This window comes from Melanostigma gelatinosum (genome assembly GCF_949748355.1).
Source record: "Melanostigma gelatinosum genome assembly, chromosome: 2".
Classification (NCBI taxonomy): domain Eukaryota; kingdom Metazoa; phylum Chordata; class Actinopteri; order Perciformes; family Zoarcidae; genus Melanostigma; species Melanostigma gelatinosum.
The window spans coordinates 32,097,261-32,124,446 of record NC_136635.1 but is presented as its reverse complement, the minus strand read 5'-3'; the positions used below and the strand labels follow the sequence as shown (position 1 = coordinate 32,124,446).

The 27,186-nt window shown below is 41.6% G+C and overlaps 2 protein-coding genes across 3 annotated transcripts; one reads left to right on the top strand and one right to left on the bottom strand.

Annotated features, from left to right (window-relative positions):
- Positions 1 to 423: 423 nt before the first annotated feature.
- On the bottom strand, positions 424 to 7,535 carry pex16 (peroxisomal biogenesis factor 16). The gene is made up of 11 exons (XM_079288099.1): positions 7,264 to 7,535; positions 6,637 to 6,672; positions 6,379 to 6,455; positions 6,074 to 6,207; positions 5,534 to 5,634; positions 4,266 to 4,346; positions 3,299 to 3,448; positions 2,673 to 2,745; positions 1,591 to 1,710; positions 1,396 to 1,460; positions 424 to 1,034 (listed from the first exon to the last, which is right to left on the bottom strand). Exons 1-11 carry the CDS (start codon positions 7,394 to 7,396, stop codon positions 976 to 978), a joined length of 1,029 nt encoding a protein of 342 aa, XP_079144225.1. The 5' UTR covers positions 7,397 to 7,535; the 3' UTR covers positions 424 to 975.
- Positions 7,536 to 7,604: 69 nt separating this feature from the next.
- Positions 7,605 to 27,153, top strand: cars1 (cysteinyl-tRNA synthetase 1). Of its 2 annotated transcripts, XM_079287980.1 has the most exons (23): positions 7,605 to 7,715; positions 11,009 to 11,100; positions 11,895 to 12,023; positions 12,421 to 12,509; positions 12,844 to 12,940; positions 13,613 to 13,711; positions 14,274 to 14,423; positions 14,720 to 14,860; positions 15,916 to 16,004; positions 16,090 to 16,211; positions 16,446 to 16,558; positions 16,648 to 16,776; positions 17,297 to 17,426; positions 17,873 to 17,976; positions 18,072 to 18,169; positions 18,277 to 18,466; positions 19,603 to 19,671; positions 20,098 to 20,179; positions 20,516 to 20,596; positions 20,796 to 20,863; positions 21,604 to 21,663; positions 21,741 to 21,824; positions 25,152 to 27,153. In XM_079287980.1, the coding sequence occupies exons 3-23, from the start codon at positions 11,964 to 11,966 to the stop codon at positions 25,278 to 25,280; spliced, it is 2,184 nt and encodes a 727-aa protein (XP_079144106.1). In that variant the 5' UTR covers positions 7,605 to 7,715; positions 11,009 to 11,100; positions 11,895 to 11,963; the 3' UTR covers positions 25,281 to 27,153. The 2 variants fall into 2 exon arrangements, with proteins under 2 accessions (XP_079144106.1, XP_079144105.1); XM_079287979.1 differs by lacking the exon at positions 11,895 to 12,023 and having other exon boundaries at positions 7,611 to 7,715.
- Positions 27,154 to 27,186: the final 33 nt, after the last annotated feature.

Sequence of the window (27,186 nt, the reverse complement as noted above, 5' to 3'; positions counted from 1 at the left end):
ATCGGAGCATCACGAGCTGCTCTGGTTATTTATTTATGTTTTTAATAAACGAGTTGAACCCGGCAGAGACCAGACCTCCTGTGACCCGGAGGAGCTGTTAAACTACACGGCTTTGATTCAAACTCCTCAAACTAAACCTTCACTCAATCTGACATCTCCGCAGTTTGACCTTTTATTTTGAAAGGTTGGAAGTCTTCAGTTTACATTTCTAAAGATAGTTTAAGATAAAAATGTCATTTCAGAGCCGGGCAGCATGTAAGTTCAGTTAGAAGTTATTCTCTCTGGTAGATGCTGCAGCATCGTCACGTTCACCGAGTTACCGACCGGACCGACCGGTTTATCTTCCTTCATGGACCGATTGTTCCTGGCGTGGCCGTGTGTGTGTGTTCCACCCTGTGACAAACAAAACAACCACAAACTAAAAACTTTAAACTATTTATTCGTAGGCCACAAACAGGCTGTTCAGTATGATAATAAAGATTTAAGAAAACCTGCGGCTTGTTCATGGTCATTGACTCCACATTGAAACCGGATGTTTGATCTGTTTCTGAGGGAGAAACTCTCCCGACGGGAAACTGGAAATTCAGAGTCGGCCGGCGGGGACGAAGCCGCTGCAGTTAGTTTTTAGGCGCTCTCTCGAAGGATTCCTCTCTGCAGCGAGCTGCCGACGACTCGCTCTGGACCGACAGCGGCGCTCGCCTCACCTGGTGAGACGCTGAAGGGGGGGGGGCTCCGAGAAGAATAGAATGATGACATTGCTTCCAAAAATAGGTCGCAAATCAATGCAAGTAGGTCAGACTAAAGGCTGCGCGGTCACCGACATTGACGCACGAAGCAGACGGGATGTTTAACGCGAGTCACAGCTATTTGTGAAATAGCCTAGAAGCTGCTCTCTGCCCGTCAGACGTGGTAATCAGCGCCACATCAGTGCCGTCTGACTTTAAGGGGCCCACGAGGAGCGTCTCCAGCAGCTCTTTATCCCCAGTTGTAGAAGTAGATCTTCTGCCAGGTGGGGAGGTAATCCATCAGCGGGCCTGCACACAGGAACAGCACGTCAGGAGAACACCAAGACCTCCGTCATTCGATATCCTGTTGTCTTCACGTGTCACTTCTATTGATCATTCCAAGTGAGACTCTGTAACTCCGCTGATCAGAAACTTATTTATTTTACATTTACACCTGAAACATTGTGTTGAGGTTCTGGATGTTAAACGTCAGATAATAAATATGGAATTATTCTGTTTGAGTAAAATATTTATATTCAAAGTCAAGTTTCCTAAAACAAATACGAAGCACAGCTCATGTATTTTGGGGACAAACTGTCAAAGTTAAGATGTTTCCCCTGATAATCAATAAGGATAACTGTTCGTTGATGATCATCGCTTCAGTACTTACGAGCCACGAGGCCGATTCCTGGAACGTGATCGGCCAGAAGTCTGAGCAGGAAGAGCATCTTCTCCCTGAAGACCAACAAACAGACAGAACAAGAACTCCGTGTGACCTTAAACACTTCTGTTGTTGATTGGTCGGTTGTCAGAACATTCATTTCATTCAATTATGATCAATATTTTTTAAGGTAGTACTACTTACTCAGAGTATTTGTCGTAGAAAGGTGAGCGGAGGAGGTAGTACAGCAGGAGAAAGGTTCTCCTCCTCATCTCGGCCTTTTCCCATCGATTGAGGAACTTCCCGTCACTGAGCACCGCCAAACTAAAGGGAGGAGCACAGAACCACCGATTATTATGAACACATGAACAGTGATGTCATCTTTGTGTTTCAGAAGTCTGATCTAATAACTAATAACAGCAGAATGCTTCTAGTCACTCTGTGAGTTATGAGCGTTAGATTCAACTACTTCGATTTATTTATTTTAATCTGAGGAAACACGACTTTAAAATGCTTTCACTTCTTACGAAATCACGTTTAAAAAATATATTTATTCATTGCCACTCATTTATCTATGAATATTTTATAATTATTTATGTGATCCTCCAGAGAATAAGGGAGGTAAAAACAATATTCTAGAATAATCTTTCTAAACTCCTAATTTGTTTTCAGTGTTTGTTGTTGTAATACTTATTTCAGCCACACGAGGCTGACGTGCACCACGAGCTCACGTGTTCTTCTTAATTTATCCATGTACCATAAACACAATATTGTCTGTTCGTGAGTTATGTCTCATCACGGTCTTGTTAGGAAAAACATGACGTAGCGACGCACTTCTGCCTCTTGTGGTCGAAATGAGAATTACAGCAACAAACAGACAACCAGAACAAAAACCTTTCAAAACGTTTTTCCCATTTGAAAATAACTAAATAAGGAAAAGTATGATTATTGTGGTGAAACCTTTTTATTCAGCTGTGCTTCAGTCATAAACACAGGACAGAGAAGTACGTCCATCAGACTTCACTTCCTGTCTGGATGTCTGTACTTCAGAGAAGATCTTTAAATGAAATCTACTTTCTGTTTGTTTTCCCTTCCACACATGGAGGATCAGGTGAGGTTATATTACGGTGATAAGTATTCAGCATCCCTGGTTTAGATCAATCTAAAACTCCTCACAACTGAAAATATTTAAAATATTTGAAATAATATTAGATCAAGAAATGACATAACAGTTGGAAGCGACAACTACATATATATTTATTGTAAAGGGGGAGGAGCTTGCAGACCTGGAGAGTTCGAGGACTCCGGAGATGAGCCACGGCTTCCAGGACTGTTTCCCACAGAGTCCGAGGCAGAGCACTGCAGCCGGGAGGCTTCACTTTAAGGACAAACTCATTAAAAGGTCCTCGGAGCAGACAGGAGGAACGACGGATACTTTGTTCTGCTTTAAAGGTCTGAGATGGTTCTGTGGTCATATGATGAGGCTTTCACTCTTTCTAACTTAAATACTCGTGTTTTTGGCTTCACCGCAGGTGCTACAGCAGTCCTCATTAAAATATATACAATTATAACAGTAAGCTGTATTTCTACAGCACCGTTCAATAAAACAAGGCCAGCAACTGTGAAACTGAATAAATTAAAAACGACTTTTTAAAAGCAAGATAAAAAAGTTATTTCTTAAGATTTTACTTGTTTATTACTAAACTAGATGCTTTCTGTTCTGTTCTGGTTCATCAGATAGAAGCGAACACGATGATCTGTGGTCGTGTTTGTGCAGCAGATTAAACCATTAGAGGACTGTGCAGCCCTGGAGGTATGTTCTCCATGTATATAAATATATATATGTGTGTATATATATACACACTGTACACACTATGTACTGTTCCCGTGTGCACAGATGAGGGAAGGATACGGTGAACGAGTGGCCGCCCGATGTACACAGACTCGGCCAGAGTCTCCCGACGGCCCAGCGGCGTCGGCTTGCTGTGGAGCTTCTCCCCACTCGAGCTCCTCTTCTTCTGCTGACTCGGTGCTCCCCACAGCCGGGCCTGCAGGGAGGGAGCTGAGACACGAAGGAGACGAGAGGAGACGGTTTACCACAGGGACAGAAAGTCTTATTCTGTTGCCTCTTCATTTTAGAGTTAGATTCAGTTTGTATTTCATCGGATTTTATTTCACTTTCTTTTATTTCACTTTATTTTAAATGAAATGAAATGAAATTACATAAAATTATTTTTTATTTTATTTGACAGTGAAAAGTCAATAAATTCTTTGACCTATTTTCACAGCAGACATTCCCATATTTCCGTTGATCAGGAAAACCAGATCCCAGAGAACCAGATCCCAGAGAACCCGATCCCAGAGAACCCGATCCCAGAGAACCAGATCCCAGAGAACCAGATCCCAGAGAACCCGATCCCAGAGAACCAGATCCCAGAGAACCAGATCCCAGAGAACCAGATCCCAGAGAACCCGATCCCAGAGAACCCGATCCCAGAGGACCCGATCCCAGAGGACCCGATCCCAGAGGACCCGATCCCAGAGGACCAGATCCCAGAGAACCCGATCCCAGATAACCAGATCCCAGAGAACCCGATCCCAGAGAACCCGATCCCAGAGAACCAGATCCCAGAGAACCCGATCCCAGAGAACCAGATCCCAGAGAACCCGATCCCAGAGAACCCGATCCCGAACATGAAACCCAAGTGTTTATAACCTTTCAAACAGCATTCATCTTTTTTTCAGGCTTTTGTTTTGACAGGAACCGGACATTTCCTGTTTCACATCAAGTCAAGTCACGTGACTTGACACCACCACTCAGTCACGCAGACTCTTAATAAAGATATTAAACTTAAGATTGAAATATTAACGAGTCTTACCGCCGCCTAGGGGCCGAATGACTCGCCCTGACCTCTGACCCACGAAGCAGGTGTCCTCTTGCTGCTCCGTGTTCCCGTCATCTGTGGAGAAGAGCAAAGAAAACTCACTCTATATATATATATATATATATATATATATATATATATATATATATATATATATATATATATATATATGTTACATTTGATCAGCTGTTGATGTAAACAATATTAATAAAAGCAGCTTTCATTAATCCAACCTGAAGCAGTCGATTCTGTCAGAAGAGTCAACAGGTTGGACTGTTTTTAGTGCTGAGTCATGTAAACGACTACAGCAGAGCTCATCAACAACGTCTGTCCAAGAGCCAGAGTGTCTCTGGAACCAGACTCAATAAATAAATAGAGATAACTTAAGTCAGTGTTTAATATGTTCACCTTCTTTATAACATGAACGTTGTTTATATTAGTCTGCGTCTGTGTGAGGACTCTATTCATACTCAGAACTCGATACTTAACGAGAAAACGCTCTCAGATTTCCACCATGGAGGAAGTTCATGCAGATATTCTAGGATTGGTAAATCATTCCTAATAATACGATTCTGTGCTGAGACACAGAGGCGACTTGAGCTAAAGGCTAACTTCATGCTAACGCCCTGATGTGTGAATCGCTCCATCTGTAACATCCTCCACTTTCCTTCCCTTTCAAACCAAAAGAAGCTCTTTCTCATTAAATATTGTGGCATCACAAGGGGACAGGTTGTGGAGGGGCGCTACATCCTCACCCGGGATCAGGGCCCACAACCCAAAATGGCCGCCGGGCTAGAGACTACAGCTCCCAGACTGCCTCATCATGCACCCAGCTGCAGGTGCTTAAGGCCCCTAATTGAGGCAGGGCTGGGAAACGGAATAAAGGGGAGAGCACCACGGCAGAGGAGGGGGGCCCGGAGTCGGAGAGCGGACGCATACCTGGAGGAACCGAGACCAAGGACTTTGCAGGGTGGGAGTACTTTGTTGGATGAAGAACCCCCTTTCTGGGACGCTTTAGGTTTATTCATGGACTTTTTTGGTTGAGGTGTGACTTTTGGAGTTAAAGGCACTGCCAGTGAGATGGGCCAATAAAACCTTTATTTTTGTTTGTACGGTCTGATTGTGCCTGTTTGATGCTCTCTTTTGCACTGCCCCACCCAAGGGACAACCCGTGACTCTACAATATGAAGGACGAGCATCTGAGATTGTGCAAAGCGGAGTTAATAACAGGGAGGAAGAGCGAGAGGAAGAGGAGCGCTGACCTTCACCAACAAACTCAGCGCCTCTGTCCAGGGGCATTATGGGAGGTGAAGTCTGGATGCCAGATTTGTACCACAGAAGAAGCACGAGCCGAAAAACTGCCCTGAAGACGAACGAGAGAAGAAAATCTGGTCAGAGACGAAGGATGACATCGTGCTTCATAAAGTGTTAAATATTCAAACTCTCATAAAGGTTATAACACAGTAATATACAGACAACACCACATGGAGTTTCTATTCATCTTTACCGTTTAAAACTAATTGCATACACTTTAAACTGGTCTGCTCTCTAAAGAATAGTATTAAACATGTGGACACCCATATGTGACAGTTGAACAATGCATTATAAGATAACGATAATTAGCATTAACGTGCTGCTCGAACAGCCTGTACTCTTCTGCTTTCAGGGGTTCAGGGGGAAACTGTGGCACCTGTTGCTGTAAATGCGTACCTACACTGAGTAGTAGAAGCAAAGGATTATGGGTCATTTCAATTTCCAGTTTTTTTTTCTTCTTTTCATTAGAAAAATGAAATCCTCCGTACTTGAAGACGTGGATGAGTCCGATCACCAGCCAGCGGCCGACGTCGCCCCACAGCTTACAGGCTCCCATCTCCAGGAACACCTCCACGTGCTCCAGCACAGACAGCCAGGTGAGCAGCCTCTGCTGGGAGAGAGACTGAGCACACGGCAGCAACACCGGTCACACCGTTACACTTTCACAAAATAAAAAAGTTTAAATCTTGATGCCACTTTCATTCTTGTTTATGTTTTCTTCCTACACCGCACAGACGGAGCAGCACGTGTGAGACCAGTGTTTGTGTTTGTCTGTCTGCCCGGTGGAGCTCACCACAGGGAAGGCACATCTCAGCCCTTTACGCAGAATGCTGTCATTGAAGAGCACCAGCAGATTGGAGGCAGAGTACACTGAAAAACAGACACCAGTTCATCAGGAAACATGTCGATCTTTGCATCATCATATTTTATAATATATAATACATTCATGTTGTGTAAATACATACATATCTATCTATGCAATTTCAACAGGGATAAATAAAGATAACGGTCCTTGAAACAGCAGATTTATTGACTCTTAACTTTTACTTACCGAGTTCAGATATTTCATGAGAATCTGCAAATCGCCCTGAAAAATAGGATTCATGATCAGCTTTATGTGTGCACAGGAATTTAATGTTTTTTTTGCATTGCTCTCAATGTACTCACAGAAATAAACACAACAGCTAAGAACACAACACGGTAAAGAACTGTTATGTACACAAGTATGTGAAAATATATCATTTAAAAAGCACCAATGTCTCTAAACATGTCATTCATTACGTGCTGACAACATTAAACAAGTGTCACTCTGTGCAGCAGACAACAAGTAGTTCATGTTTTCAAAGTTAATGATTTATGATATCTGGAACAAAGTTCAGTCGAGGTAACAGCAGTTAGAATTAAGACAGATGACAGACAGTTACTTTACTAATGGATAGATGACAGACAGTTACTTTAAGTTACTACAAGGGGACATTTTTCACGACAGCAGCAATTGTGGTGCATGTAAATAAAATAACATGTTAAATATAAATATGCACAATATAACTTATATAATGAAATGGAATCATATTCAACTAACTAACTAGACAATAGTGCAAATATTTTTATTTAAATTTGAGTTTTCACACAACACATGTTTTATCCTGCATCATTATTCGTTAAAATAAAAACGTACCTGCGATCAGGTAGGAGAGCGTCCGCACCGTACTCTCCAGCTGCGCTGTGGCGGCCGGGTTCCTCCTCACGTACTCCGTGTAGCGCTCATAAACACGAGTCACTTTATCGATGTGCGCTTTAATGTTTGACATGTTTCGCTTTCAATTTCTGCACGCTAACAAATAAAGTCCTCATTTACCCGCCGTGTTCACAGATATACCCGCTGTGTGGACATATATGGAGGAGTAAGTTAGTTTAGGACTACGTACGAAACCAAAAAACATAACTTCCGTGTTGATAGTCCGTCAGTTACTAACGTCCCCCCTGCCCCCGCACTCTGGTTGGAACACTTTGGTTCCGGTTCCTACTGCTCGCGTTTAATGCTCGGGTTCTTCTTCCGGACACGTTATTGTTGCATCAGCATCATCCAAACATCCAGCGCTGCAGCTATGTCGACCGCAGCAGAGCCAGGTACCGTAAATAACGTTTGTTTGTTTTTATCTCTGAAAATATATATTTTTTTGCTGCCCTTTCTTATTCTTTGTATACATTTTTTTTGTTGTTGTTTATTGAAAAATTGTGTTTGTACATTGAGAGCGGAGTGGAAACCGGAGTCAAATTCCATATATGCGTAAGCACACATGGCCAATGAAGCTGATAAAGCTGATTCTGTTCTGATCTCGTAACAGACACGTTAGCAGGATTTAATGCGTGTTCACGAGCTGTGACAGCCAACAGGCTGCCGTTAGCTGTGGTAGCTAAAGCCGTAGCTAAAGGTAACACCGGTCGGTTAATGACAAGCCGAACCTTCTTTAAAATTCTGACCATTTAAGATCATCACTGCTTCAGCAGAGACACGCAGGTCAACGAATACAACTCCAAGAGTTTAAAGGAGCTCATTCTTCAGTTCGGCATATATATAATTTGTAGATATATGTAGATATATTTCTATATATTATATAACAATATTTTCTTTAGATACACTGACTGCTGTTGTCATTGGTTCAGGGTGTTGAATGGTGTTTGGTGTGTCCTAGTGTGATGTAAAGAAACGAAATCATCTTTAGACTGATTGAAATACAATTTAAAATACATTTATTGAATTATGAATTCATTAAAAATAACGCTTTAATTAATAAAAAACTGATGGAAATTGGTAGTTGATGTTTAACATAACCACAAAACTGTAATTTATGGCCTGAGACAATACAGGCTGTTCATTCCGTTTCTAATACATCAGCATCTTTTTATAACTTCACATCTGGCCAGATGTTACTTGACATCCTTGGTTGACTGCGGATATATTTCCAGAAAACAATAAAATAAAGAATTATTAAGACTGTGATCTGTTTGTGGAATGTGAGTTTATGCAAAATCATATTATTTCTTAACATCCAGTTTGATCCGTTTAGTTTCTGTTTGACAAGTCATGTATATTTTATTTAAGGGACCAAAGGTCCTGAGACCCTTTTGGAATAACTTGTATTATTATTATTATTATTATTATTATTATTATACAAGAGTACAGATGTTGTTGCAACATCTGTACTCTTGTATAATAATAGCACTACTCCTCCTTTAAGTCCTGTGTGCAGTAGAACATCTGTCCATGAATCATCATTTCTTCTCTTCTTACGACTCTGCCTCGGTCAGTCTGCTCTTGTGAGTCATAGAATCTGTAGGATTTTAGTTTAACTTCTTTGTGAGTTTATTATTTCATAATAGACGTTTAATTGTTTGTATATGTTTGGTTTTTACTTTCAGTTTTGCACAGTTGCATCATCTTGTTTGATCTGTTACTATTATCATTATTATTAATAGGAAGTACTTTTATTGTTCTCATTCATATGATGATTATTATTGTTGTTATTATTTAAAGCCATAATAATAACAATAATAATAATAAGACAGCCAATCAAAACAAGCTCAGCTCAGCTTTTCAAAGCTCAGTCTGACACACTGCTGCATCTTAGTGATGAAGGTTTAATGTGTAAATCATTGATGACTGAAGAACCTCAATAAGCAGATTGTCTCCATTGCAAACATCACAGAGTCCTGGTGGTCTGTGCAGACCTCTGGTGGTCTGTGCAGACCTCTGGTGGTCTGTGCAGACCTCTGGTGGTCTGTGCAGACCTCTGTATAGACCTCTGGTGGTCTGTGCAGACCTCTGGTGGTCTGTGCAGACCTCTGGTGGTCTGTGCAGACCTCTGGTGGTCTGTGCAGACCTCTGGTGGTCTGTGCAGACCTCTGTGTCCTGTTTGAATCCTTTGTCTCGTGTCTCCTTTGCTTTAAAAGCTGCTTTAGAACAGCGTTGGTTCTATTGTGTCTACTTCTCCTCCAGCTTCACGTTGTGTTTGTTTCTCTCACTTTCTTTCTTTTCAGTCTCAGGTCCTCTGCTTGAGTCGAGAAACACATTTAAGTTTCCTTTTGACTTTTTGGGTTCACACTGTTTGGAAAGTTCATCCAGTTAATTTCAGTTACACTCTTACTCGTTGGTGGTTTCTGGGAAACGGTGCGTTTCCTTTTCAGACAGAGAGCAGCTTTGTTATTGCAGAGCGCTGAACTGATCAACATGAATTGATATTTACTCGTGTATCCGTATGTTCTCTACATTACTTTGTGTGAGTTTCTCATTGAAATCACATGTAGAGTCTGTTTCATGTCCCGTTTACAGAGTTAACTCTGAGACGTCGTGTCAGTTACACGTCTCTAAAACGTCTGGGATGTTGTCCGACTCCTGTAATAAGATAATGAGTCATGAGAGCAGTATTACAGCTGTGCATACCAAACATGACAACAATCTACTCTTCTCTAACGTTCAAACATGATACCGAGAGCAGAACAATCCCAACTCAAGCCTGGTCTCTGGTGAACTCGTGGTGCTGAGCCTGGTCTCTGGTGAACTCGTGGTGCTGAGCCTGGTCTCTGGTGAACTCGTGGTGCTGAGCCTGGTCTCTGGTGAACTCGTGGTCTGCCCTCTTGTTTCTGCAGCCTTTGAGTTTGGCTTCTTGCTTCAGATAAATGAGGAGTCCGCGCTGGCAGCGGCCCTGAACGACTACCTGACCCCACGCGGCTACCTGGCTGGGTTCAGCCCCTCCCAGGCCGACCGGGAAGCCTTTCGGCTCCTCCGCAGACCCCCAGACCCGCGGCATGTCCACGCTCTGCGCTGGTACAGACACATAGCAGCCCTGCGGGACCTCCACCCTGAGAGAAGCAGTGAGTAGACGGCCTGGATGGAGGTGCTGTCTGAGGTCCGGAGACTGAGAGGCAGCTCGAACGTGCCCGTCTGCAAAACACTGACACGCATGAAGCCTGAAATCATTGAGCATTTGATTGAGTTCCAGCTGTGACTCGTCATGGCAGCATGCAGTACGTGGTGCTTGTAGGCGAACGCAGGAGAGAGTTAGTTTATCTCTGTTCCAACAAAACGTCAGCAGCTGGAAAAACCCCCGTAGACATGAAACACAACCTGGTGTTGAAACGGCTGCAGACACAGAAGTGTGACATTTGCAGGAAGTCGCTGCTTTGATCCTTCACAGGACCGCTGAGCAGATCCTCCAGCTTTGAGCCGCATGTTGCTTCCTTTTTGCAAATTGTTTTACTGGAAATCTTAGTGAAGAAGCAAAATAAGAGAACTTGTTGCAGCACGACACAGATTCAGATGAGTAGAGCTGAGGAGGTTTTCTCCGTCAGTGATGTTTTAAAGCTACAGTTACATTCATCAAGACTGGAACGTTTGAATTGTCTTCTTTTGTGTCTTCCAGTGAAAGGAAAGCGGGTTCAGCCGGCCTGGTCTCCTCCAGCAGGGACAGATGTTCCTCAACTCCACCTCTACAACAGCCTGACCAGAGCAAAGGTGAGGAGGAGGAGGAGGAGGAGGAGGAGGAGGAGGAGGAGGAGGAGGAGGAGGAGGAGGAGGAGGAGGAGGAGGAGGAGGAGGAGGAGGAGGAGGAGGAGGAGGAGAGAGGAGGAGGAGGAGAGGAGGAGGAGGAGAGGGAAGGAGGAGGGGAGGAGAGAGGGAAGGAGGAGGAGAGAGGGGAGGAGGAGGAGGAGAGAGGAGGAGGAGGAGGAGGGGAGAGGAGAGGAGGTGAGGAGGAGGAGGAGGAGGAGGGGAGGAGAGAGGGAAGGAGGAGGAGAGAGGAGGAGGAGAGAGAGGAGGAGGATGGGAGGAGGGGAGAGGGAATGAGGAGGAGGAGGAGGATGGGAGGAGGGGAGAGGTGAGGAGGAGAGAGGGAAGGAGGAGGAGAGGAGGAGGAGGAGGAGGAGGAAGGGGAGGAGGAGAGAGGGAAGGAGGAGAGGCGGAGAGGAGGGGAGGAGGAGAGAGGGAAGGAGGAGGAGGAGAGGAGGAGGAGGAGGAAGGGGAGGAGGAGGTGGAGGATAGGAGGAGGGGAGGAGGAGGAGGAGGAGGAGGAGGAGGATAGGAGGAGGGGAGTAGGAAGGGGAGAGGAGGAGCGGAGGAGGAGCAGGAGGAAGAGGAGAGGAGGCGAAGATGAAGATATCAGATCTTTGTCTTTGTGGGGAAATGATGCAGAATATAAAGTTGCTCACAGGTTGAGTGGTTTGTTGTGAACATCACTCTGGAACGTGCGTCCGTCTGTTAGTCACTGCAGCTCAGTCAGGAAGTAAAACCTTTATCTGCTTCCTGTGTAGACCTTCTGATGTTCTGCTGTGAGCGGTGAGGATTTACAAAGTGAAACTCTCCGTTGTGATGTAATCTGTATGAAGGGCAGAGGAAGGTCGTCAGCTGACTCTTCTGATGGAGATGAAGCTCCTTATAAGGTGATGACAAAGAGCAGAGGCAGTGACTCCATGAATGTAGGAAACGTCTGAACCGCTGTGCCACTCGTTTGTGTTCTTGCATAAAAAGATGCTTTGGAAAGACGTCACTGCACGTTGTTTGTATGAAGATAAAATAGATTAAAAAACATAAACACATTCATGCAGCACAGCAGAGACTAAGTGACGATCGTTAGGATTTCAATCCCTGTTGATTAATGACATTAACAATTCATCTTTCTCTTGGTTCCATGTTGGACAAACATGTCGCATGTTAAACCATCACGGGCTGTAAATCCGTATGAATAATTCTTATTAATCACAGTCACGTGTGTACAGAGACCACATGCAGTCTGTTCTCTGCTGCTTGATGTATTGTGTGACGGTCTTTGTGTTTCAGGAGCCGTTTGTTCCTCAGAAAGGGAACCGGGTCTCGTGGTACTGCTGTGGACCGACGGTGTACGACGCCTCTCACATGGGACACGCCAGGTAAACACGTCCCAGCACAGAGCACTGCAGACGGCAGCTTCGTTAACTAACCAGTGTTGTCATTGTCCATTAATATGTTGATTATTTTCTCAAGTAGTTGTTTTGTCAATAAAAATGTCAGAAAATTGGTTAAAAGGAAGATTGGTGTGACCCAAAGCCCAAGACGACGTCCTCGAATGTCGTGTTTAGTAAAAGATGTTTAATTCACTGTTGTAGAAGTCAAGAAACCAGAAAGAAATCATTTAAGAAGCTGGAAAATAGTTTTTAATAGCAAACAATCAATTAACTGTAATTGTATTGAAAACAATATTTTCTAATCTGTCTGTGTGTTCAGATCCTACATATCTTTTGATATTCTGCGAAGGATACTGAAGGACTACTTCAAGTACGATGTCTTCTACTGCATGAACATCACAGACATAGATGACAAAGTGAGTGTAAGGAACGGTTAATCAGTGACTTTATCATCTTTGATTAACCCTCCCAACCGTCACCTAAACTACACCGTTTATCAGAGCAGGAAGCTGTGGAAACCGTCATTATCTTCAGATTTTAATCTTTCAGACGGTCCTTGAACACATCATGTGTGACGTCAGAAAACACAACCGAAGCTTAAAATAGTGATATTTACCATGTTAAGATGCGTCATTGTAGTTTTGATTGGTTTGTAGCTTATTTGCTCCGGCTGTGAGACTCCTTCATTCTTCCTCCACCCTCCATATGTAATGTAGTTTTTGTAGTTTTCCTTTGTATGCAGCTGATTGGGACTTCAGACTGAAGTTTGTAGTGTAACGCTGTCGCACAATGACACATAAAAACCTTCTAACCGTCACTGAATCTGGATCAGCACAGACACAGAATGAGTTCAAGTGCAGTTCAGAGGTTTATACATCAAAAGGATTCAATCATGAACAAACATAAGACATCAACAGAGAAAGACCTACATGATAATGAAGTAGCCATTGATGATGCTAATGATGCAGTCAGTGTTTAGTTCAATTAAACAGCTACGTATTGATGTTGAAGGTTTCTAACACGGTTTCTTATGGGCCGTCATGTCCTTTTCCTTTGTGTTGCTTAACGTTGGTGTTTCCTCCTCTCAGATCATTAAGCGGGCCCGGCAGAACCACCTCCTGGACCAGTACAAGGAGAAACAGCCACAAGCGGCTCAAATACTGCAGGACGTCCTGAGCGCCAGAGAGGTGAGACAGAAGCTCTCTTAAACCCTTTGATACAACAACAAAGAGCTTCTAGAGACGCCTGTCAATCACTGTGTAGCCCCGCCGTAAAGCATCCCCTGCTTTATGGTCTATTAGAGACCTGTCAATCACGTGTAGCCCCGCCCTAAAGCATCCCCTGCTTTATGGTCTATTAGAGACCTGTCAATCAGCGTGTAGCCCCGCCCTAAAGCATCCCCTGCTTTATGGTCTATAAGAGACCTGTCAATCACGTGTAGCCCCGCCCTAAAGCATCCCCTGCTTTATGGTCTATAAGAGACCTGTCAATCACTGTAGCCCCGCCCTAAAGCATCCCCTGCTTTATGGTCTGTGTGACTCTAAATGGACCATAATGTACTAAATGAACATCATGCTGTATTGAAGAAGACTTGAAACTAGAGATTGAGACATAAACTCATGTTTACAATGTTTACTGAGATAATAAATCAAGAGAGAAGTAGTATTTCTTTATCATTAAAATCATTCAAAAATAAGGACAACACAATTTAAAGAGCTTTATAGACTTAATGCATGTGTTCATTTTCAGCCCTTTCAGGTCGTCTTGGCTTCGACGACCGACCCGGATAAGAAGCAGATGCTGGAGAGGCTGGACGCTGCCGTCACCGCCGCTCTGCTGCCCCTGCAGGCAGCGATGGAGGGCAAAGCAGCCCACGCCGTCGTGCAGCCTCTGGCCCGGGTGAGACGGAGCCGCCTTGACTTTGGTCACTTCCACATGTGACCAGTTTATCTCTTCATAGGGAGAAGTCCGACATGTTGGGGAAATACTGACGGAATCACGTCTGCGTGCTAAATCTGAAGCCATCGCAAGCAGCTAACTTAGCTTAGCATGAAGACTGGAAAGTGTTTCTTGTTTGCTTAAACTTGAATTGGCTTTAATGTATTCTTATTTTGACTGTATTAGTCCTTATTAGCTTGAGGGCGGTGTGTTGTACACACTTTGATTGGCTTTAACGTATCCTCGGTTGTCTCCAGGTGCTGCTGGAGAACTCAAAGGACTTGCTGTCTGATTGGTTGGACAAGCAGTTTGGAAGTCAAGTCACAGAGAATTCCATCTTCTCCATTCTCCCTAATTATTGGGAGGGAGAGTACCACAGAGACATGGAGGCCCTGAACGTGAGTAGAAGCACTGTTGTGTATTAACGCGAGGAGCCTCCGAAGGAGAGGAGAGATGACGTCATTGGTGCTTTCTTGGTCAGTATCATCGTTAAGTGTTTGTTGTTGTAATTCTCATTTTGTCCACAAGAGGCTGAAGTGCACCTCTGCCCCATGTTTTAAAAAGGGGAGTTTTAATTCTGACACAGGAACATATACTGTGAGTCAGCGGTTATGTGCACTTCAGCCTCTTGTGGACAAAATAAGAATTACGTCGACAAACAGTGACAACGAGGATCCCGACAAAAAAAATGCCAAAATAATAAAGAATGAATGAAGTTAAAGCTTATCCACCTGTTGTGAAGTCCTAAACACAGAAGAGAAACGTGTTTACATCAGACTGAGGGAGTGGGTCAGCAGATTGTATTCTTTCATTCTCTCCGTGTGAACTGTGTTGTGGAAAATTCCGAAGACTAGTCGGGAGAAGAAAGTGGAGGTTTTTCAGTTAATATCAAACAACACAAAGTCTGACCAATGAACAGAGTTGCCGTGATAATTAATTTGTCTGCAGACAGAGAAACGGTGTCACAGATACATCGCCGTCATAATGCATGGTCGTTCATGCTCAAAACAGCTTCCTGTTGCTCTCAGCTGAGCTGGCAAGGACACACAATGGACACAATGAAAAGGCGCGTCATCATTTTGCCTTGGACACTTCCTGAATATTCAGTGAATATTAAAAAGTAAACATTGGAATCTGCTATAGTCATATTGTAAACATGACATTGCACTCGTACTTTCATTAATTTACGCTGAGAATGTGTCAGAAAGTGAACTTGATCCACGTTATAGAGAACAGATCAAACAGATTCACTTTGATTATGAATATGCATAATGTGGTCACGAGTATGTGGACAACGCTGTCTTTGGTTTGGGCTCCGCCCCTCTGCTCCTCTTACAGCTTCGTGCAGCAGCACACAGTCATATTTGAGACTGTAGTTTGTTGTGGTACTTCTGACCACGTTGTGTTTGTTTATTGTTGTTTGTTGTGTGTAAATCGTCTCTGCGACCACCAGGTTCTTCCTCCAGACGTTCTCACGCGAGTCAGTGAATACGTGCCGGAGATCGTGGAGTTTGTGAAGAAGGTCGTGTCAAACGGTTACGGGTGAGGAAGAAGCTCCTCGCGTTCACGCGTGCGTCCGTTATCGACGGGGCACTTTGTGGTGATTCTGTTTTCCTCGTGTTCACAGGTACGAGTCAAACGGCTCCGTGTACTTCAACACCTTGAAGTTCGACGCCAGTCCGCAGCACTCGTACGCCAAACTGGTGCCGGAGGCGGTCGGAGACCAGAAGGCTTTACAAGAGGGAGAAGGTACAAAGCTGCACATCTTACGATGTTCTCTGTGATTAAAGCAGCCTTCACGTCATCCTGATGGTTTGCAGAATGAGATCCACGATGTCTTTCTAGCACCGGGAGTCAGAAGTGTTCTAATCTCCTGTAAACATGAATGCTGAAGATGGATCTATCTTCAGTGACCGTGTTGCTACTTCCATGAGTCCGTTGCTGGTCGTGTTGGTCCCTCACGTGTCTCTTGTGGCCCTGCAGGTGACCTGAGCGTCTCCGCTGACCGGCTGAGTGAGAAAAAGTCCCCCAATGACTTCGCCTTGTGGAAAGCCTCCAAGCCCGGAGAGCCTTCGTGGGACTCTCCGTGGGGGAAGGTGAGCGCTGCTCCTCCATGCAGACGATGCGGACGCCTTCCAGTGATCGGTGCGACGTTGACTGTCATTTGAATGTTGTGATGTCACAGGGAAGGCCGGGCTGGCACATTGAGTGCTCGGCGATGGCCGGCTCCGTCTTGGGGGAGTCCGTGGACATCCACGGGGGGGGGTTTGATCTCCGGTTCCCCCATCACGACAACGAGTTGGCTCAGTCTGAGGTACACAAAACCACCCAAAAATCCACCTTTATTGATTATTGAAAATACATTTGAACTCAACAGCAACGTCTCTTTCCAGAGATCACGAGCCTGTACCTGAAGATAGCAGAGCATCTCCCATCTCTTTGTGATTCTCATCTTTTCACCTTTTCACTGATTGAATCACGTCTGTACGCTAAATCTGAAGCTATCGCAAGCAGCCAGCTAGCTTAGCTTAGCACAAAGACTGGAAACTGGGCCTTGTTCTCTTAATCTGTACAATAATACCAGGTAATGTTCTCCTCTGACTCATCTGAAGAAAGCTTCAAGTTCTTTAAATGTCGAACTGTTCCTTTAAGAGACTTTAGTAACTCCATGAAACGTCTCACAACCAGGTCTGATGGGGAACCGGTCATTTCTAGAAAGAGACGTTGCTCTTGAGTTATTTAAATGTATTTCTTTGGAAGATGATCAACTGAAGTATTACAAAGCTGTTTGCAGTCAAACAGAAGGTAACAGAGTTCGCCTGTTGTCCTCACAGGCGTTCTTTGAGAACGATTACTGGGTCCGATACTTCCTGCACACCGGACACCTGACGATCTCGGGCTGCAAGATGTCGAAATCTCTGAAGAACTTCATCACTATTAAAGACGCCTTGGAGAGGAACTCAGGTGACTCCCCCGCTGGGCGTCGCCGGTGCTGTAGATCTGTTTCTTTATGAAAGTCTGTCTGCAGACGAAACCTCTCGTGGTGCTTAAAGGGACAGTGCAGGTGAAGTGTGTTTGTGTGAGTCAGCGTTCTGAGAGGTTAAATCACTGTTGTTATCAATGGAGTCTGATGAAGAGAGCAAAGATAACAGCTTCAGTTCTCTGACAGAAAGGTAAAGAGGTGGAAATCTTCTCAATACAGCCTAAAACTGACAGTGATAAAGATTCTAGAGTCTAGAATACGTCCACAGCAGAACATGGTCCTCCTGTGTGTTTCTATAGACTCTTCTGTAGTAGAGCTCTGACTCTGGAGAAGAACATCACTACCGTGTCTTTAAGTTCCAGCAGAGCGCCTCTGGATGTGTTGTGTGACAGAAGTAGAGACCGTTTTCCTCTCCGTCCTCCTGCAGCTCGTCAGCTCCGTCTGGCTTTCTTAATGCATTCCTGGAAAGACACCCTGGACTACTCCTCCAACACCATGGAGTCGGCCGTCCAGTACGAGAAGTTCATGAATGTGAGTCGACAATATGACAAATGGGAAGTTTGAGTACATATTGTGATGCATATATATTTCATTAATCAGCTGTTTTTGTGCCGTTCATGTGACAGGAGTTCTTCCTGAATGTGAAGGACATAATGCGAGCTCCTACTGACATCACCGGTCGCTTTGAGAAGTGGGAGGAGGCAGAGACGGAGCTCAACAGCGGGTGAGGGAGCAAAGACGCGGTTTCACCTCCGGGAATCTTCCCAAACGCATTAAAACAACAAGCTTCAAAAGCTTCTTTTCTTAAAGCGGTCTACTTGTGTTTTCCAGTTTCTACGACAGGAAGTGTGCCGTCCACGAGGCTCTGTGCGACAACGTGGACACTCGCACCGCCGTGGAGGAGATGAGGCTGCTGGTCGGCCTGAGCAACAGCTACATCGCCGGCAGGAAGAGCGCCAAGCTGAGGCCCAACCGCATGCTGGTGGAGAGCGTCGCCGTGTACCTCACCAACATGCTGAAGGTGAGCACCGTGTCACGCTGTACTCGCAGCCGTGTGTGAGTTAAGAGCTTCGAGGCTGCTGCTCACCACGGCCCACGCGTTCGTCAGCTCGTTGCGTAGCGACACGACTCGCCCTTTGGGTAACGGAAGGTTTCGATGCTCTAACTGGACAGAAGGAGCCGCAACTAACTGTTGAGTGTCTGTGAGCTGATGATCAAACAGCAGCAGCAACAATGGAAATAAAAAGAGGGTTCAGATTATAGATATGTCACTTTATGTTTGGATTGAATGATTTACACTCCAGTTCCTTTTATATTTACATTTAGACATGACGCTCCATGTGAAATATGAGGTCTGCCCATTGGTCCAGAGGCCCGATATTCCAAAACAACAATCGTTTGAAAAACTTCCTATTTGAGCAAAAAAAAACAACTGACGTCCAACAGCGTTTTTTCACCAAAATAAAAGCCCACTGCTCTGAAGACACGTTGCTCTGAAGTGACGGTCTGCTTTAATACTTTACAGACTGTGAACATTTTGCTCAATTTAACAGACAACGTCAACTCATCATATCAATCATAACGTATGGCTGTTTTTTCGGGATAATGGGCCGTCGAACATCCTGCTTTCAGTCCGACAGGACGTTATTGTTCACCCTGCTTTCTGTATTTAGTTTTGAAACTCGCCCACTGGGAACAGATCATGAAGCCACCACTAGGGGGCAGTGAGCTTCACTTAAACCCTTTTTAAAGGCCTTTCCATTCAATCCATTCATTGTTACTGAAATAATCAAAAGAACAGAGTGAACACCAACAATGTGACTATTTATTAAACATGTTTTCACTGATTTCAAGTGCCTGCTTTCATGTAAACAAACACTGTGATTCTAAGCATTCTGGGTAATGCAGTTTAAAGATTTACAACAGCTCATATAAACACTGTTCACTTGATGTTCAGACACATTGTTGTTATTTGATGTGTGTCCATTAATCATTTGATGATTGTGAGTGAGGTGAAATATCTGTGTTTCATGCACTTTATTATCTGGTGGGTCGTGTGATGCTAATGCTAATCTAGCGTCTGTGTGACTCCTTTGTTTTATGCTGTTGAGGCTGTTTTACGGGTCTAGACATTGTTTTTATGTGTTTGTCATTTAGATATTTGGTGCCATTGAAGGATCGGAGCCCATCGGTTTCCCAGTGGGAGGACAAAGTCAGAGCATCGATGTAAGTCCAGAGATTTCTGTTTCTATTGTTGATGGAAATGAATCTGTTCACGCTGATTATGATTGGGTGATGCTCGTGAGACATCTGAGATGACTCTCTTGTTAATGTTTTCCTCAGCAGTCGATCTTAAGATCACTTTGTCTCGTGTGAATCACATCCGTCATGTGACCAGCATCCTTGTTTTTCTTCTACCGGGTGATTTGTTTTGTCCATCGTTAAACTTTTAGATTATGTTTTGTCAGAATAAAATAATAATTAAAAGTAACTGAATGACTTCATCGATGTTAAAATGTATCTGTGATTCCTGTGAAACAGATGATTGCGTACATCAAGCTGTTACTGCTCAGGTTTACAGGATGTTTTTAAGCTGCTTCCACTAAAGAAACCTTCAGTAAGATGTTGCTCTCGCTGTGTTGGTGTTTCCAGCTGGAGAGCACCGTGATGCCGTACCTCACCGTGCTGTCAGAGTTCAGAGAGGGCGTCCGAAAAATCGCCCGAGAGCAGAAAGGTAAGAACTCCGAAATATGTTAAAGTTGTGTTATCATGTTTACGTCTGCTTAGAATATCATGTTAGTGTTGAATCAGAGAAAGTAGAAACATTTATCATCATATTTTAACACTTTTTACTGTCATAGTTTCTCTTCAGGGTCCAATTATTAAGGCCTTTATTTAATGGAATGTATTTTTATTTTATTTTTTATTTTGTTTTGTTTTATTTTGTTTTGTTTTATTTTTGTTTCATTTTTACTTAATTTTGACTTTTTACTTTCTTTTGACTTTCTTTTTAATTTTGACTTTATTTTATTTCCTTTCCTTTTATTTTGTCTGATCTGATGTGATCTAGTGACGGAGTTGCTGCAGCTGTGTGACGTCGTTCGTGACGAAACGTTCCCGGCGCTCGGAGTCCGACTTGAAGATCATGAAGGTAACAGAACTGATCTTAATCTTTCTCTTTTCATGGACTCACCTCAGTATTATAAAGTCAAATATCATTTTGTTAAGATAAGCGACTCACTATCAAGATGTGGTTGAAAAGGTCCCGGGATCGACGCACGATGCTGATGGTAAATAATAAACGTGTTTCACAGAAAGTCTCCTCGTTGAATCGCTTCCTGTGTCCTCAGGTCTGCCCACCGTGGTGAAGCTGGTCGACAAGGAGACATTACTGAAGGAGCGAGAGGAGAAGAAGCAGGTGAGGGAGTCAAGAGGACGTCTCCACATTAATTACGACATGACTACAAATAACAACACAGCTTCCTGTTTGGAGCAGTTTGTTTTTAAAACTATAGGACACAACCACACAACACAAAGCATCATGGGTAAATAGCTACACTGTTGTATAGACTGAAGCTACTGAAAGCTCTTTTGTTGAGCTTCCTTTGAGTTCCCTCTGCTTAACAGTTACAGTGTACACGTCTCGGGCTTTTATTGTGAAAAGCGCTGCCTTTGTCAAAGTTAGAAAGGACTAATAAAGTTTGTCATCTTGTGTCCGCACAACGTCACAGCTTGATGCCGTTATTTGAGGCGCGGAAGCTCAGAGGAATCGACCAAACTGTGGCTTTTCTGTTTTTTTAGCCAGGTAATATTTCACTGTATTTATGTAAATTATTCGCAAGAGCAACGAAATGCATTTATTTATTTAAAAATGTCAATTAAAAAGCACAAGTCAAGTATGATTCGTAAAATAATTATACCACTAACAATAATATATGTGAATATAAACCACACTTTGTGTCCAGTATTGCTGTTGTAAAGTGTCTGTCTGCTGCCTCAGCAAGCAGTCAGGTCCACTGTTCCGTTGGTCATTCTGTGCACCAGTCAGGAGCGACTGTGCTGAAGAGACAGACCGCTGCACAAGAAGGGAATATCTTTCATGAGGGATGTTAATATTGAGGTGATGTGTGAACTCTGCTGGTTTCTCTTCTCTCACAGATGGAGGCGGAGAAGAAGAAGAAGAAGGAGGAAACGGCCAAGAAGAAACAAGAACAAGAGGTGGCTCAGTTCCACTCGTTTGGTTTCTCTTGATCCACAAACAGGTTCACTCACTCGCGTCTTCTTCTGTGTTTCAGACGGCTAAACTGGCAAAGATGAAGCTGCCGCCGTGTGACATGTTTCGCACAGAAACCGACAAGTATTCCAAGTTCGACGAAGCGGTAAATCCCTCGAGTCCAGAATAACTATTTACAGCACTTTGCACAAATGCATTACTTCAACGAGTGAAAGAGTAAAGTACTCTATTGTTTTACTTTAACGAGTGAAAGAGTAAAGTACTCTGTTGTTTTACTTTAACGAGTGAAAGAGTAAAGTACTCTATTGTTTTACTTTAACTAGTGAAAGAGTAAAGTATTCTATTGTTTTACTTTAACTAGTGAGAGAGTAAAGTATTCTATTGTTTTACTTTAACTAGTGAGAGAGTAAAGTACTCTATTGTTTTACTTTAACTAGTGAAAGAGTAAAGTACTCTATTGTTTTACTTTAACTAGTGAAAGAGTAAAGTACTCTGTTGTTTTACTTTAACGAGTGAAAGACTAAAGTACTCTATTGTTTTACTTTAACTAGTGAAAGAGTAAAGTACTCTGTTGTTTTACTTTAACGAGTGAAAGAGTAAAGTACTCTATTGTTTTACTTTAACTAGTGAAAGAGTAAAGTACTCTATTGTTTTACTTTAACTAGTGAAAGAGTAAAGTACTCTATTGTTTTACTTTAACTAGTGAAAGAGTAAAGTACTCTATTGTTTTACTTTAACTAGTGAAAGAGTAAAGTACTCTATTGTTTTACTTTAACTAGTGAAAGAGTAAAGTACTCTGTTGTTTTACTTTAACGAGTGAAAGACTAAAGTACTCTATTGTTTTACTTTAACTAGTGAAAGAGTAAAGTACTCTATTGTTTTACTTTAACTAGTGAAAGAGTAAAGTACTCTATTGTTTTACTTTAACTAGTGAAAGAGTAAAGTACTCTATTGTTTTACTTTAACTAGTGAAAGAGTAAAGTACTCTATTGTTTTACTTTAACTAGTGAAAGAGTAAAGTATTCTATTGTTTTACTTTAACTAGTGAAAGAGTAAAGTATTCTATTGTTTTACTTTAACTAGTGAAAGAGTAAAGTATTCTATTGTTTTACTTTAACTAGTGAAAGAGTAAAGTATTCTATTGTTTTACTTTAACTAGTGAAAGAGTAAAGTATTCTATTGTTTTACTTTAACTAGTGAAAGAGTAAAGTACTCTATTGTTTTACTTTAACTAGTGAAAGAGTAAAGTACTCTATTGTTTTACTTTAACTAGTGAAAGAGTAAAGTACTCTATTGTTTTACTTTAACTAGTGAAAGAGTAAAGTACTCTATTGTTTTACTTTAACTAGTGAAAGAGTAAAGTATTCTATAGTTTTACTTTAACTAGTGAAAGAGTAAAGTACTCTATAGTTTTACTTTAACTAGTGAAAGAGTAAAGTACTCTATAGTTTTACTTTAACTAGTGAAAGAGTAAAGTACTCTATAGTTTTACTTTAACGAGTGAAAGAGTAAAGTACTCTATTGTTTTACTTTAACTAGTGAAAGAGTAAAGTACTCTATTGTTTTACTTTAACTAGTGAAAGAGTAAAGTACTCTATAGTTTTACTTCAACGAGTGAAAGAGTAAAGTACTCTATTGTTTTACTTTAACTAGTGAAAGAGTAAAGTACTCTATAGTTTTACTTCAACGAGTGAAAGAGTAAAGTACTCTATTGTTTTACTTTAACTAGTGAAAGAGTAAAGTACTCTATAGTTTTACTTTAACTAGTGAAAGAGTAAAGTACTCTATTGTTTTACTTTAACTAGTGAAAGAGTAAAGTATTCTATTGTTTTACTTTAACTAGTGAAAGAGTAAAGTATTCTATTGTTTTACTTTAACTAGTGAAAGAGTAAAGTACTCTATTGTTTTACTTTAACTAGTGAAAGAGTAAAGTACTCTATTGTTTTACTTTAACTAGTGAAAGAGTAAAGTACTCTGTTGTTTTACTTTAACGAGTGAAAGACTAAAGTACTCTATTGTTTTACTTTAACTAGTGAAAGAGTAAAGTACTCTGTTGTTTTACTTTAACGAGTGAAAGAGTAAAGTACTCTATTGTTTTACTTTAACTAGTGAAAGAGTAAAGTACTCTATTGTTTTACATTAACTAGTGAAAGAGTAAAGTACTCTATTGTTTTACTTTAACTAGTGAAAGAGTAAAGTACTCTATTGTTTTACTTTAACTAGTGAAAGAGTAAAGTACTCTATTGTTTTACTTTAACTAGTGAAAGAGTAAAGTACTCTATTGTTTTACTTTAACTAGTGAAAGAGTAAAGTACTCTATTGTTTTACTTTAACTAGTGAAAGAGTAAAGTACTCTATTGTTTTACTTTAACTAGTGAAAGAGTAAAGTACTCTATAGTTTTACTTTAACTAGTGAAAGAGTAAAGTACTCTATTGTTTTACTTTAACTAGTGAAAGAGTAAAGTACTCTATTGTTTTACTTTAACTAGTGAAAGAGTAAAGTACTCTATTGTTTTACTTTAACTAGTGAAAGAGTAAAGTACTCTATTGTTTTACTTTAACTAGTGAAAGAGTAAAGTACTCTATTGTTTTACTTTAACTAGTGAAAGAGTAAAGTACTCTATTGTTTTACTTTAACTAGTGAAAGAGTAAAGTACTCTATTGTTTTACTTTAACTAGTGAAAGAGTAAAGTACTCTATTGTTTTACTTTAACTAGTGAAAGAGTAAAGTACTCTATTGTTTTACTTTAACTAGTGAAAGAGTAAAGTACTCTATTGTTTTACTTTAACTAGTGAAAGAGTAAAGTACTCTATTGTTTTACTTTAACTAGTGAAAGAGTAAAGTACTCTATTGTTTTACTTTAACTAGTGAAAGAGTAAAGTACTCTATTGTTTTACTTTAACTAGTGAAAGAGTAAAGTACTCTATTGTTTTACTTTAACTAGTGAAAGAGTAAAGTACTCTATTGTTTTACTTTAACTAGTGAAAGAGTAAAGTACTCTATTGTTTTACTTTAACTAGTGAAAGAGTAAAGTACTCTATTGTTTTACTTTAACTAGTGAAAGAGTAAAGTACTCTATTGTTTTACTTTAACTAGTGAAAGAGTAAAGTACTCTATAGTTTTACTTTAACTAGTGAAAGAGTAAAGTATTCTATTGTTTTACTTTAACTAGTGAAAGAGTAAAGTACTCTATAGTTTTACTTTAACGAGTGAAAGAGTAAAGTACTCTATTGTTTTACTTTAACTAGTGAAAGAGTAAAGTACTCTATTGTTTTACTTTAACTAGTGAAAGAGTAAAGTACTCTATATACTCTGTTGTTTTACTACTTTTAAGTAAAAGATGTGAGGGAAACATTCTTTTGCCGGTTTTCTATAAATTGGGTATAATTTTGTGCAGCATTGAGACAGAAAACTCATCAGAAGGAAGTTGTTGTTGTTGTTGTTGACGTTGTTGTTGTTGTTGTTAAACAGGGTTTCCCCACTCATGATGTGGAGGGGAAGGAGCTGAGCAAAGGACAAACCAAGAAGCTGAGAAAGCTCTTCGAGGCCCAAGAGAAACTACACAAGGAGTATCTTCAGATGAACCAAAATGTAGACTGATTGTGTTTACAAACTGTCCGAGCCCTCCTCTTCCTCCTCCTCCTCTTCCTCCTCTTCTTCTTCCTCCTCTTCTAATCTTCCTCCTCCTTGTCCTCTTTCTCCTTCTCCTCTAATCTTTCTCCTCCTCTTCTTCTTCTACCTCCTCTTCTTCTTCTTCTTCTTCTTCCTCCTCCTCCTCCTCCTCCTCCTCGCTGCAGAATAAATGTTTAGTCCAGAGATGCCGGGTCATCGTTTGTCTCTTTATCTGTTCGGGATCAGAAAACAACGCGATACAACTTTGTGATTTTCTTCTTTACTTCAGAAAGACGCTTAAACGTGACACTTGACAACATGACGTCCGTGCATCGTGTTCCTAAAAGTTGTGGAAGAGAAAACCTGAAGTGAGGTTTCATGGTGTTCTGGACTGAAACGTCAGTCAAAGGATGAAATCGATGATTCTTTCTGTATGATTTCACTTCAGAGTTTTAAGATGAGCTACAAATGAAAGACACGTTTGAAAACACTTTCTAAACAGACGGACACATTGAGCACTGAAGCTGCAACTATTCTCATGATCTGACAATCTGTCCGATTAATCGTGTTTTTCTGTAACATTTAACGTCTTCGTGAAAAGATTCACATTGTCTCACAGCTGGAGAGGAGATGAAGTCAGACTGCTCGTTTTAATCGTTTGACTGAAAGACGTTCAGTTTTCTGTCATTGATCATCTGAGAAGCTTCAATCGTCACATGAATGAAATGAGACTGAGCCGTAGATGTTTCAATGAGCCACTTAAGCCTCAACAATGTTCATTCATTACCGGTACTTGTGTATCGATCAATACATTCAGTAAACGTTGCAGCTCTAGAAGTCGACCATAAATAAATATGTTTTACTGCCGTACTTCCTTCTGTAGAGTTGGATTGCTTTCTCGGACGAGTTTTCTTTCTACAAACTGAATAAAAAGTAAAATAATCGTGATTTCTATCTACAGCGTGACCTTTAAGTGAGGTGAAGCTGTTCTCCTTCATTTGAACAGAAACTAACAGAATGTAAATGCGTATGGTCTGACATGGTGAGATAAATAACGTGTTGCTGTATTTGATGCAGTGCACAGAGAGAGCTGGTGTTAACCAGCTACTGAACAAACATTCTCTCTGCCTTTATTATTTAACTCAAAACCTTTTTTTTACACTGTTTTTGATTCATTCCTCGTTTCAGTTACATATTCTGTAAATTCACTGGATTTGTCTTCAGCTTAAAGCTGCTGATGTTTACTTTTGTTTTGGTCATTGAATCTTCATGAAAAGACCAAAATGAACGACGTGTTGCTCCGCCTCTGAACTCCTCCTCACCTCCCTAATCTTTAGAAACGCCTTCAACAAATATGAAGGTTCATTTGAGCGGGACGAGATTCAGCGGCGGATTAAGAGACATTTGGTGCTCCAGTGAGTCAGTAACGCTCCGTGGCACAGAGGAAATCAATACATCGTTGGTTGTGCTCTTTTTATGGGATTTGTTGCCAAAGAGAACAATAAAGGAAATCACCATCTTTGAAATCTGTGCAGCTGTTTTCTCACCATTTGGGCAAATGTAACTAGTTCAACCCTGTTAGTGTCTCTGGTGGCCGTCTTAGGAGTCATGTGTTGTTGTACTGTGTGTGTGTGTGTGTGGGGGGGGGGTCATGGTTCATGGTCCTGTGAAGGCATAAGGATGAGAAGAGGCTCCGATAAAGAGGCAGTGAGCTGATTTCACTTTGACGAAATAAAATTGGTCGTCATTGAAAATTCTTTGGTCTTCCAGGATGTTGACTTTTATCCCAAATTGCCAAGATAATGTTATTAATAAAGATATAACTGGATTGTTACTCAAATAAAAGACATCCGGGCTGGAACATTTGGGTTTAAACTGTCTTATTTTAAACATG

What these genes read in the sequence shown, in the direction of transcription:
- pex16 (XM_079288099.1), bottom strand. Translation starts at nt 7,396, where the DNA reads ATGTCAAACATTAAAGCGCACATCGATAAAGTGACTCGTGTTTATGAG. An exon ending in TGAGATGTGCCTTCCCTGTG is followed by an intron (nt 6,208 to 6,378) that starts GTGAGCTCCACC and finishes CCGTGTGCTCAG; the next exon opens with TCTCTCTCCCAGCAGAGGCT. An exon ending in TTCTACGACAAATACTCTGA is followed by an intron (nt 1,461 to 1,590) that starts GTAAGTAGTACT and finishes GTTGGTCTTCAG; the next exon opens with GGAGAAGATGCTCTTCCTGC.
- cars1 (XM_079287979.1), top strand. Translation starts at nt 7,625, where the DNA reads ATGCTCGGGTTCTTCTTCCGGACACGTTATTGTTGCATCAGCATCATC. An exon ending in TCACAGACATAGATGACAAA is followed by an intron (nt 12,941 to 13,612) that starts GTGAGTGTAAGG and finishes TCCTCCTCTCAG; the next exon opens with ATCATTAAGCGGGCCCGGCA. An exon ending in AGAAGAAACAAGAACAAGAG is followed by an intron (nt 21,664 to 21,740) that starts GTGGCTCAGTTC and finishes TCTGTGTTTCAG; the next exon opens with ACGGCTAAACTGGCAAAGAT.